At 43.4% G+C, this 13,175-nt stretch overlaps 1 protein-coding gene across 3 annotated transcripts in view; it reads left to right on the top strand.

The window, feature by feature from the left end:
- The window catches only part of gfra4a (GDNF family receptor alpha 4a), a 116,640-nt gene that overhangs the window by 79,350 nt on the left and 24,115 nt on the right, over positions 1-13,175 (top strand). For all 3 annotated transcript variants that reach the window (XM_046413087.1, XM_046413086.1, XM_046413085.1), the window contains exons 2-3: positions 8,880-9,161; positions 10,728-10,808. In XM_046413087.1, coding sequence (XP_046269043.1) covers positions 8,891-9,161; positions 10,728-10,808 — 352 coding nt within the window. In that variant the 5' untranslated portion in view covers positions 8,880-8,890. The remainder of the gene's footprint in view (positions 1-8,879; positions 9,162-10,727; positions 10,809-13,175) is intronic.

Here is a 13,175-nt window from a genome sequence, read left to right as displayed (position 1 = left end):
GTGTCCACAGCGTGACGGGCGGGTTTCGAATGTCTGCGCAATCTGGAGAAAGTGAGAGTTTGTCATGGGTGGAGGTCGGAGAGGCTGTTGGGGTTGACTTTAAGGTGATGCCAGAGATTTTTCAAAGATCTTTTGTATGAGTCAGGACACAGAGAATTCAGGATTTACCCACACGGACAAGACCTGAAAACTGGATTGAACTGTTGGAAGGCAGAACCGAACACACACCAAAGGTATGCCCTGTTACCTCTCATTTTAAAATATTTATCAACAGGACATAAAGACACAGTTGTGCCCAGTTGACGACTGTTTGATGACAGTTTAATCGCGTCTTCGTTGTGCGACTGGTGTGGCTTGCTGCTAAGTGGGAGCCTGAGCACTGGTTAGTGGTGCCGACTGCACTGGTGATGGCTTTCCACCAGCTGGTGAAGGGAGCTGCGAGTTGGAAAGCAAAGCTCTCACCCGTTACAAGCTTTGAAGCCATAAAAGCGGGATCACAGCTACATGATACGGAGATGAGATTACTGATCTGACTAAGTATTGACCCGCTGCTCCATCGCCCGGAGAGGAGCCAGTTGAGGTGATTTGGGTACTTAGAAAGAAGATTACCTGGATGTCCTCGCTTTAACAGTGTTCAAGCCAAGATCTACTGGGGGGAGACCAGTGGGCAGACCCAGGACCCGCTGGTGTGATTAAATCTCCCAGCTGCTCCAAGAGCACTTTGGCATCCCACAAGTTGGAGTCAGTTACAAGAGAAAAGTCTGCTTGATTTTAACTTACCACAGTAATAATTGTTCCTCAGCAGCATTAACTTAAACAAGTAAATGTCAGCTCGCTATTTACTCCAGCCCCTGGAGTGTTTTACATCTTTTCCGTCTGGCGCTGTTATCCAGAGGCTTGCAGTGGCAGCGAGGTTCAGATCCAACGTCCCAGACGCTACAAGCAATCACAGGTAAATACTGCAAGTGTCAAATCGACGGTGCACAAACAGGAGTACGGATTTTAAAGGTCAGAATGACAGCACCCAGACAACAGATGAAACAAGTGGCCTTGTTTCCCCAGATTGTTCTCTAACTGAGAAAATTGGCAACAATTACATCGAGACTGACATTGGACTCTTTTATCATGTCCCTGGATTCACTGGCACACGATAAAAACAAATATATATATATATATCTATCAGATTCAAGAGAACGTCCTCTCCCCAGTCTCTCTCCTCTCACCAGAGGGTTTTACTCACAAGCCAATGACATTTCAAGTATATTTTTCAGCCAAAAATTGTGGTGGACGGCAGTTAATAAGCCCCTTCTTTTCCCGGTCCGTCTCGGTGTTGACAAATAAGAGATGTAAACACCTGCTCTGCTGTGCCCACTTGAGCAGCACATTAATACAGCTAAAGACGGGAAGAACCTAATGAGAGCAGGGGATAATGGGATATCTTGTTGACAACTAGTTGTTCGCTGTCATCTTGTACGACACCGTCCTCTTGCCTCTTGGCGTCGTACAGCAAGGGTGCAGCTGGCGGGGTGGATGTGGTTCAGACTTCTGCCTGCGGTGCCCTCGCTGAGCTCTGTGACCACACTTTAGGACTGACGACTTGTTCAGGTGGATGTGAATGAGCCTTGATTAATTCCTCAGTGTACTGTCATGTACAGCCACAACAGTAAAACCACCTGCTTATTATTCTGTAGGCCCCTCTTGTGCCCCCCTTTTGAGGTCACCGGGGTCAGAATGTTGGATCCTCTGGGTCCCGCGCATTGAGGATGGGGCCTCCAGGTGCGAGGATTCGGCTTATTCCGGTGCGTCCTGCAGATCCTCGATCAGGTTGGGATCTGGGGAGTCTGCAGGCCGTTGTTATGGTCCTTGAGATGTTTCTGAGCTGAGTTTTGTTAATAAAAACTAGGTGGGCGTCCACATTAGGGTGACGGTTGTGGTTTTGTCCCAGACACGACTCCGAAAGAACCGGCTCAGTCATACGTGCTGACACTTTGAATGACTGTGCAGAAAAAGAGAAGTTCTTCACAGACCTTGCAAGAGGACCCTCAGTCTGCTCAAGGCTGGACTCCTTCTGACTCAGTTCACCCTCAGCTCAGAGTGGCTCCCCGAAAAGGAAAGCAGTGACAGGCGGCAGTAACATGACTGACCGTTGTTCTTCTCTTTCCTCGAGTTTAGCAGCTTGTCACATCCACTTCGGGACCAGATGCTTCTCATCTTTTTATTTATTCATTTTTATTTTCACAAGCTGTTTGTTTGCATCAGTGCCGGGAGAACGAGGAAGTAAAGAACGTTCATAGATCAAACGTTTGTTATGGGGCATCACTGCAATTCACATGCATATCATAAGGAGGGAACCTGGTGGGAAAAGTGCTCGTGCCTTTATTAAAGTAAAAGTATCAGGGGAATAGCAGCACTATGAAGAAGCACCTCAAATTTGTAGTGACGAACAAGCACTGAAGTACATGTGTTGCTGCTTGTCTCACGTCCAATGTCCAGCACAAGGTAAAATCTACTTCTGTTAAATATTATCATAATCTCATGCAAAACCTCTCATTTATATTCACATAAAAAGTCTTCATTTTCATAATATCCAATTTAGAGTTTTTAAAGCCACTGGCTGAAGTCTTGAGCCTTTATCTTTTATTTCTACTCATCCAACTTTGGTTTAATAATCATTTCATCCCACCATCACATCATTCACAGCACTGAGGAGCTGCGGCTGCACTCAATTTATTATTATCTGGCACAACATAAATGTGTCTGCAGAACTCATGATCTCCACTTCAAAAGAGTGAAATTATTGTCTCACAGACAAAAATGGCTTTTTGGGAATTGTACAAATAGTTTTTCCATGAAGCTTTCAGGTCTCATGTTCTTGCCCACACACACACACACACACACACACACACTTTCCAATTCCCGGAAGACAAAGAAAAATGCCCAAATTGCATTCATGCGGTTATCCTGGAGCAGCTGTGGAATGATATTGACTTTCTTCAGGATGGATTAGTCGCTGAGGAATCCGGGAAGGAAATTAGTATTCTGCATCACGGCCGGACTGGTCTCTCGGTTCCCCTCTAAATTTCATCATGTTTTGCTGAATCAATAGAGCAAAAGGGCCCCATCACAGTGTATTTTGAGAACTAATTATTGTCCACGTAAATCTTGCTGCAAACTAAATTTATGTAAAAAGCGTCTAAATAGTTTTCTTCTGCAACTGTGTGTGTGAGAGGGCTCACACGAACGTGTTTGTGTGCATACATTTATGGGCAGAATATTGCTTGTTTGCTTTGGCACCACTGCTGGGGAGCAGAGAGGGCATTATTAGCAGCTGTGAAAACAGAGACAACACGGCAGAAGAAACCCCAGCAGACACAGTGACTCATCTCGCTTAAAAAGTGTTCGGGGAGCCACAGTTAGCTAATAAGGAACTACAATATACGGCACCAAAAGCACGGTCCCTTGGTAGTACTGTCAAAGCAATCTGAGAGCCTGTTAACGCTAATAGGATTCATCATGCTGTCTATAGAAAGTCAGTCAGCCGTACGGCAGCTGATGAAGCGAAAGACGGTTTTCGTGCGAGATCAAGTGAAGAAATCGCAAGCATAAATAAAATAAAACAACAGTTACGAACAAGAACATGCGCAGGGCATCAGAAAACAAACTTCATCACTTAGGAGATCAAATGTCGGTTTGTTCGGTCACTGATGTGAACTTTGGAGCCGCAGCTAAAAGTTTAGGAGTTGCTGCATAGACTTTAGCTGTTGAATGCCGCCTTGTCTCTTTAAAGTAAGTTATTCCACTGGCTCTTATGCATTTCATGTCAAATTTATTTGTGTACACGCAGTCTCAGTCGAGTTTACTTGGGCTGGAGCAAATCCCTTTTAGCAGTCAATCGATTCATAGTTTAGTGCTCCCATCTGCTAGAGCTAAACGTAATGAGAAAACTTTTACACTGAATGTAACTGCTGACCGACTGACAGTATACTTCATTTGTTCTGCAATAAAATATCAGCTTGTAGCACGGAAAGACTGATTGGTGTTTATGATAAGGCTGATCAAAGCACAAAAGGTCATCTTGGCTAACCTCTTCTGGATCCACACCCTGCAAACCCTGGTCCTCAGAGCCAAAGCCTTGTCCTAAACAGTGTCAGTATGATCTCTAGAAGTCTGCATGTTTTGTCCAATAAACCCAAAGATATTCAGAAAAACAGGAAGTCCTTACTCTGAAGGCTTGCCTGAGGCCTCGCTGAAGCCTGGCAGCATCCTGCTGTCTGTCATGGTGTCAGTACTGTGTGCTGTTTGTCTGATGTGTACGCCGCTGTGGATTTTCCTCTTGACGCAGAGCTGTAACGATTAGTAAGTTAATTAATGAGTTAATCCAAAGAAAATGAATTTCCAACCATTTCAAGAATCCATTAATCGTTTCAGTCATTTTAAAAGCAAAACATATCAAACATTTGCTGGTTCCAGCTTCTTAAATGTCAGGGTTTGGTGCGTTTCTTTGTCATTTGTGATAGTTAATGAAGACCGAAGTAGCAAACTTAAGATGTCATGCTGGGCCCTGGGGAACTGTGATGCGGCATGTATAAATGTATTAATTTTAATTAATTATTGTTACGTTTTGTTCTTGTTGTCAGTCTTAATGTGGTTACTTCCGTTTGCCTCCTGCTGCTGTAGTTCTCATGTAACGTTTGTTTAATTTTCTATATTCTTTATCTGAGAAAAGAAAAACCAATAAACATGCTGTTAAAGGAAAAACAAAACAAAACAAACTGAGGGAAGCTTTCCCTCGTTTGGCTGCTAGCTGGCGGCTGATGGCAGTGACTGATGCCCGGTGGCTGTAGAGGAGGCCCGGGTTCAGGTGGGAGGCAGAGAGACGTGAGGAGCCGTCCAATGAGACGAGAGGAGCTCCATTTGTCTCCCCATCCCCACACATCTACTTTGAGGACAGCGTCCAGTGGTGCCAGAGTGAGCAGGATCACTAAACTGCTTAGTTTGTGGCTTGTTGTGAGGTGTTCTTGTTCTTGTTCTACTAAACTAAATGTTGCAGCTGTGAAGCAACATTGATATGCTCACAGGTTTCTTTCAACTCATGTCCCACAACACTGTCAACAGTTTCTCAGGTAACACTAATCTGGACGGTCCCAAGCTTTGTCTGGCCTGTTTTGTTTGTGTGTTTGGTTCAAGCTGCAGGATCACAGGGATGAGGAGGGAATTCAGTTTTGGTTTTGGGTGTCCCGGAAAATCTGAATTTCATTTCAGAATCTGCTGCTTGAACCACAGCAGGTGTGTTTGTGCCTGAGTGAGGGATGAGGGGGAGGAAAAAAACCTGAGAGGAGAAAAGGGGGGGAGAGATAAGTGGAAGGGATGACGCGAGCACAGAGGAAATCGGAGAGAGAAACAGAAACAAAGGAGGTAAAGAAGCAAAAACGAAAAAGCGCGGAGAGGCAGAGCTCAAACAGATTATTTACCTCGGTGGGATAAACGGGGAGGCATATAGGATGGAACGAATCTGAATGACAAGGCAACTGATTTCTCCTAATTGGTTTTGACTGACTCTCTTTGAACTGCCGGTGTGCCGCGGCTCTGTTTCCAGGCAAACAGCTATCTCTCCCGATCTGGAGTGCTGCTTAATTTCTCAGACAAATATCAATCCTCTCTCCACACTGGATTAGTTTCAATTTAATAAGATTTGCACTGTTGCTGTTCTTGCTTTTTCTTTTGCCTTGAAGTCTTGGGAAGGCAAACCTGGCTTCAAGGTTCTTCTGTGCTCCACCTTGTGCGTCAGAACACCCACACACACCACATACACCACCCACATATCTGCTCCCACCTACAGTTCCACGCACTTGGATAAGAGAAGCAAATATATATATGTGTGTGTGTGTGTGTGTTTGTTTAAGGGTGCAGAAAACCACCACAGGGTTGAGATAATATTATGTATTTCCAGTGTAAATTTGCATTTGAAGAGTTTTCTTGGCACGAGTGAAGTATCTTGACATAAGGCTGATTCTTCTGTTTTTCTTACAAGGTACCATCACTTGATCCAAGATCCACTGTTGAGTGGAACTGATTTGCATTGAAAACGAATGACATCATCTCACCCTGGAGTCCCCCCCCCCCCCCCCCCCCCCCCACACACACACAAAAATGACTCTTATTTTACAACTCCATAACAGGGAGTTATGGGGAGTTATGGATATATATATATAATATATATATATATATATATTATTGGCATGCTATGGGCCGCCTGTCAAGACCTCAGTGAAGATGAGCTCTTTACTTGAGTGGCAGTTGATTTCTCTCAATAGGCTCCACAAACATCCCAAACTCATACAACAAGCTTCTTGCCTCATCGTCTGTTCAGACGTTTATTGACAGCTTACAGCTAGGTAAGGTTGAAAAGTCTCCTGCTGGGCACGTGGCAATTTAACCCCCTTTTCTCCACAACCGTATCGAGCCTCAGCGAAGGGTCTGGACTTGATTCAGATATGCCGTACCCTTTTCTGTTTTATCTGGTCATCTCTGGAGTCACGTAACGCAGGGAGAGCTTCCACGAGTTTCAGTTTGAGCAAAACGTTGAATTCTGACAGTCAGCCCGTGAAAAATTAGCAAGCCTCTGCATTTATCGGGATACTGCTTTCACTCCTTATCTTTTGATTGAGCTGTGATCGAATCAAACTTGATTAAGATTTAATTACTGCACCAACCCACTGCACAGAAAGTCTCACCAAGTCTTCAGTGGTGCAGAAATGCTTCTGGACATGATTTCTTGGAATCTGTCAGGCAGTGGATAACCAACTATTCTCACTCGCTCAAAACTAATCACTATCATTTTCAATTTCTATTGAAATACTTTCTCCAATACCAAAAGAGAGCAGTGAATGACCGCTGCACTGTTACTGGATATGTAATTAACCCTTTAACTTACAGTTTCCACCTTTTTCCCTTCAGCCTGTCTGACAGTATTTCATATGTTTCAGTTGGTCAAAGACTCAAACCTGAGAGTTCATATTTATATGTCTGCATCATTCCCTCAAATTAAATTATTCTAGATGTCAGAACTCAGCCTTACAGATTTTGTTTTTTTTATTATTTGGAAACTTTGTGGTTTCCCCGAGAGTAGAAAATAAAGTTTTGTGCTTTTGAACAAAGTTTAGTTGCCCAATATGAGTTTGTACTTGCTGATCCACCATCCACCATTGAGTTAGTTAGCTAACTAGCTAGCGTCACAGCTCTGGGGATGGCTAAATCTGGTTGCTACTTCAACAACTCTGAGATGGATTGCCATGAAACTTGATACTTACATCCATGGCGCCCAGAGAATTAATTTTAATGGCCTTAGCAAGTTAACATTTATGGATTTGAGTGAAATATTCTAACAACCTTTGGATGGATTAGCATGAGATTTGTGGAGGACCTTTGGTCCTTTGCGTTTTGTGCTTATTAGCTAACATTGCCTTTTTGATCACGTTAGCATTTAGCTCAAAGTGTGCAGTCCCTGAACAGCCGCACAGAGGCGCTCGTTTGGTTGAAGCCTCGTGTTAATGTTTAGCTTGAATACAACACTGGACACATGGATGGGATAAAAAGACACTACGTCATTTCTAGGCATGAGTCAAAGTGCTCTTGGATAGCGAGGAAACAAGCAAAAACCATTTACTGTCCTGAGGGAAATAAAGCTAACATTTGCATTTGTACCCCCGACAAATGATGCAGCCCCTCTCTGGGCCGGCCTCTAACAAATATGACACTTTGTTTTGACTGGAGCTGAAACACAACAGTGTAATTTTGAACATGTCAGGATGTATTGGCGAGATGCATCGAGCCCCCGAGTTTCATCAAAATCCAGTCAGTGGTGCCAAGACGTATTCTTTGTGACAACTGTATGAATTCATGAATAATCTAGCATCCTCCCTCGGGTTTATGAATACAGTTTTAAAGTGCTGGAATACTGTGGTGAGATGCATCACTGACCAAGTTTGATCACTACTGACAAGGGTTGTAGAAATCTAACTCAATTATTATATTCAATCCCACTTACAATATTTTAGCAATGATTCACTGAATCATAAAATCTTACATTTGCCCACCAGTTTGTTTCGATTTCAAGGAGCAGCCCGCATAAAAAGTCGGTTCACTTGCACTGGGGAGTAATACTCTCTTAAGAAGTCACCTCGATGAGATCACAGCGATGCCGTCAGTGTTATCTCGTGGGCTTTTACACGACAACGTCTAACAAAGGATGCAAATGAGATGTGCAACATGGGGAGTGTGAGATCCAGAGGTTTGGCCCATATATATCAGAGAAAAAGAAGTCCTGATATCTCTGTTTCTGCTGCATCAGTTCTTTTTCTCCATCCACTTCCTCATAATGTATTGTTACCAACTATTTGAAGTATTTCAACCAACTATGTGTTGCTTCTCATTACACTTTCTCCAGAGAAATCACATGTCTTTTGAAGGATTTAGTGTCCAGGCCTCTCTGTGTCATTTTGAAAATCCTTGGAACACCATTAAGTAAAAAAACAAAATACAAGGAAAACATGCTCGATGGGATAGCTTAGCTGCTTCTACAAGCTTTAATTAGTCTATATCAAATATGGGCAATAGTGGTTAAATAAATGAAAATTATGTTTTCATGTTTTCATTCATTTCCTTGCGTTCATTCAGTTTTGCCTGCTTGCAGCCTGACAGATAGCTCTAGTTATTTGTTGTATTTGGGATTTGGATTAATACTCAGTGTGTGGTGTTATTTCTACACCCCAAACAGCCTCTGAAAGCTTCACTGAGCAACTGCACAGCAAACCCATCCACAGAGCAGCTCATCAACACAACACAACAGTAACCTCTCCTCCGCCTTCCTTGTGTTGCAGGAGTCCCACGCATGGCCCTCTCTGCAGGCGGGAGGGACTGCCTGCGAGCCGGAGACACCTGCTCCAGCGACGACACCTGCAGCCCACGGCTGCGCACCCTCAGGCAGTGCGTGGCGGGGGACGGCAGCGTGAAGCTGGGGCCCGGGGCGCGAAACCAGTGTGAGAACGCCATGACGGCGCTGCTGTCCAGTCCTCTGCACGGCTGCCAATGTAAACGAGGCATGAAGAAGGAGAAAAACTGCCTGAGCATCTACTGGAGTCTGCATCAATCTGTGCTGCACGGTAAGGCTGGCATTAACGCTTAGAACTTTATGGTTCTGTTCCCGGGAGGTGGGCAGGAGCAGGTGAAGTTTTGTTTCTGAAATTTTTAAATGTGTGTGCCGCCCATTGCACACCAATTAGGCTTCCGCCTCCAGACAGCTCAACAGTAAATTCCAGGCTTAAATAAAAAGAGTGATTATTGTGTCAAAAAAAAAAGTTAAAACAGAGGCCCTGATTGCTTTAGCTTCACCCACACTCTTCGCATTTGATCACAGTTGTGCTTGTTTCAAATGCTTCGCACAACCATTGTGATTTTCCCAGTTGAACGCTATTGTTTGGAGCGTATTTACATTTAAATGTAGGCACTTAGCATGTCATTTTAATTTCAATAAAAAAAACATGACATGAGTATCCTGCATGTCAAGTGCAAATGTGTAAAGACATGACATGGAGATAATTAACTCGTAAAATAGTAAAGCTCAGCTGCATGACTTCCATACATCAATTATCATTATTGTTAGGCTGGAATGAGTGTGCAGCAAATATTAATAATGCGCTGTATACACACACTGGCTAGACGGCACAATATAAACGCTTCATTAAAAACGTGTGAAACAAATGAAGCAGACGCTCCTTTAAGATGGGCTGTTTTGCAGAATGAATACTGAAGTGGCTCTGATTTTCCTTTTGATTAACTGTAACAATAGCTGTTTGGGCCATGTTTGAGATCTCGTACTTTATTATTTTAGCTTATATTATGCTCACATGATGTGCATTTGTAAATAATGTTGTGTTTGTTAAAATGACCAAAGAATACCTGAATACCACCAAAACAAGGGGCCAGGTTGTTTTATTCCAGACTTTAATTTGTTTTTTTATATATATATACACTCTGTGGACAAAAATATTAGAACACCTGACCATCACCCCAACAGGGACTTTAATGACGTCTCAGTCTAAACACACAGACAGCTTTGCAGCTCTAACAGCTTCCACTCTTCTGTGAAGGCTTTCCACAACATGTTGGAGTGTTTCTGTGGGAATTTGTGCCCATTCATGCAGTAGAGCATTTGTGAGGTCACACACTGATGTTGGACCAAAAGGCCTGGCTCACAATCTCCGTTCCAGTTCATCCCAAAGGTGTTGGATGGGGTTGAGGTCAGGGCTCTGTGTGGGCCAGTCAAGTTCTTCCACACCAAACTCATCCAACCATGTCTTTATGGAGCTTTGCTTTGTGCACTGGGGCACAGTCATGCTGGAATAGAAAAGGGCCTTCAACAATGTCCCGAAGCATTAAGATTTCTCTTCACTGGCAGTCGGAGGCCAAAGCCTGAGAAACAGCTCCATCCCAGTACCTTTGTCTGTGTAGTGTATTTGTTATGCAGACCGTGTACAACAGGCACAGATGTCGCCATTTGATGTAATATGCCAGAGGTTTGCTGAAGTACTGATGGGTCTCAGGTCATCTCGTGTCTGGGCTGCTAACTCACAATGTTCCCACACAATGCAGAGGGACTTTGTATTCTTTGCTGTTTTCATATAAAGCGAGTGACAACAGAAACTAACCTCTCTCCTCTGTGTGCGCAGGACTCAGCCTGGTGGAGAGCTACCCCTACGAACCAGAGGAGAGAGGCTCGGACTACGTTCGCCTGGCCTCCATCGCTGCAGGTGACTGGGCAAGCTGCCACTTCTACAAGTGTTCCTCTGCTTCTGCCTTCTGCTCCTGTTTCCCCAAAATATCTGTTAGTCCCAACCAGGTTATGTGTCAAAAAGAGAGCAAATACAGATGTTGTTCTGCGTCATTTTGACAGAGTAGAAGGGTGGATGTGCAGGTGGGTGAAAAGTGTTTGATGAGTTAACAACCAACACTTTACTTCTGTCTTTCCTCTGAGCCTGTGGGCAAGCCGCAGGGCCGGTATGTGCTGCTGTTAGCCCCCGAGGCACAGATTAATTACCTATTTACTTTAATGTAGCAGCAAGAAGCAAAACTTAGGGGGTGGAGGGTGCTGAGGAACGCAGAGAGAGAAAAGACAGAACGACAGAAAGAAAAAAGTGATGGAAAGATCAGTAAGAGGAGAGATGGAGAAAGAGACGGAGGAAGTGACAAAAAGAAAATGGAAGACAGACAGACAGACAGAGCTGGTTTGTTTGCTCAAACTGCACTGCATTTTTTTTCCTTTTGGAGGTTTGGAAAAGAATCAGGCTGCACACAAAGGAGGAGTTAGGTTGTTTTTCACTGGAGAGGACATGAAGTCAAGTGTTTTGTTTTCTCTGACAGCAATTATACTCTGGATGAGTGAAGCTGAGATGGAGAGTCTGTGAAACTTAAATAATGACTTAAATGAAGTGATTAGTATGGAAGGCATTCAGGCATGCCCTACAGTTAAATGATAAATGCCCCACACATACAAATACCAGTTCAAACAAGTAGATAATGACAGCTGAGAGAGAGAAAACTGCAAAAATGGGGGGGAAAGATGTTCATTACATCAATATTGTACAAGAGACTCACGTAAAAATGAAATAAATGGCAACATAACATTCACTGCCTCTAGATGTCGCATCTCAGACCAGAACAACCTGGCGGCGCTTGTCAACGTCCCCAGACTTCGCTCACTTAACAAAAACATTTTACATTCATTTCACTTTGTAGGACATCATGAAGCACTTTGACCGAAGCAAAATTAAACTCAAAAACTTAATTTACTGGCTCTACAAGCTGTGTTCTATTCAAAATCTCATATATAACATATATTGTTGCACTAGGTAGTGATGGGAACAAAAACATATACATGACTATAATCAATAAAGCAATTTATTCGTTAATGTAACAAAATAAAACAGAGACAAGTCAGTAGTGTAGGAAGTGGATGAATAAAAATGTGTTGTGTGGATGTTGTGCTGTAAAAACAAAGAAAAGGAAACAAGAGGTGTTTAAGATGACAAGATCCGTCCCAGGACTGGCTGCTGCTCTGACAGCCCAGGTGTGCCCCAGGTGTGTCCCAGCAGGTCTTCACCTCCTGACACAGAAGGCACAGCAACAGCAGAGCGAACCACAACATCTCACAAAGGCGATGAGGGATCAGTGTCAAATACAAATTTTATGATTTCAAATCTGAAGTAACGCAAGGCGACATCAGCAAACCACACGCGCATCTTTTCATTCCGCAGGGATAAGAAAAGTGTTATGAGGCCGGGTCAGACCGTTGGCACGGTGGTATTAAAAGGTAAATTCAGGTTATGTTCAAGTTGTGCAACAGTTATACAATCTTTCTCCACAGGGACCAGGGGGACGTGGACTCCGCTCGACACAGCTTGACAATAGACTCTATTAACGTGAAGCCAATCTGAAGTGAAAGGCACACATCTGAAATGTTTGTTGTGTTTGTTTGCCCACATGCAGCTGCACAACTGCACACAACACAGAATCAGAAGAATTTTGTTTTAACTTCGATGTCAGTTAATGCTGTGCTCGCCAAAGTAATTTAGTGAATGTTTAATCTGAGAGCATAAAAATGTTAATATCTCAAATACCATATATGTAGAAGACACAATACTTAATTCACAGGAGCTCCCTAGTGAAGTTCCTAATATATTGAAACACCTAATAAACAGCGCCCCCATGTGGTTGGGTGTCTTTTCCCCCTTTTGTGAAGAGGGAGGTGTCGTTCTGATGAAGAGACTGAAACAGGCCACCACCATTTGGACCTGGAAAGAGTTTCCACCATTTTGAATTCTTGCTAAACTTAACCTTTGCTTCCTATTTTACATGCTGTAGTTCATCCAGTCCTCAAGACACGTCGTATCTAACCTACCGCGACCTTTGGCCGTCTGTCTATTTGGGTACCAAATTTGTGTAAGTGCCACAAAAATCCCAAAATCTGGTTAAACTACTACTTACAGACAGCAAACACGTCTGTAGAGTTTGATGCAGCTTCAACAGTAAACTGCACTACGGTGAAAACATGTCATGATGTTAGTACCACATGCTGCTATTCCCAAATACTCACCGCGAGAAACTGCCTTTTAATGTTT

Source organism: Scatophagus argus, chromosome 15, assembly GCF_020382885.2.
Source record: "Scatophagus argus isolate fScaArg1 chromosome 15, fScaArg1.pri, whole genome shotgun sequence".
NCBI lineage: Eukaryota > Metazoa > Chordata > Actinopteri > Scatophagidae > Scatophagus > Scatophagus argus.
The sequence above is the reverse complement of the archived record's forward strand: the minus strand, read 5'-3'. Positions and strand labels throughout refer to the sequence as shown.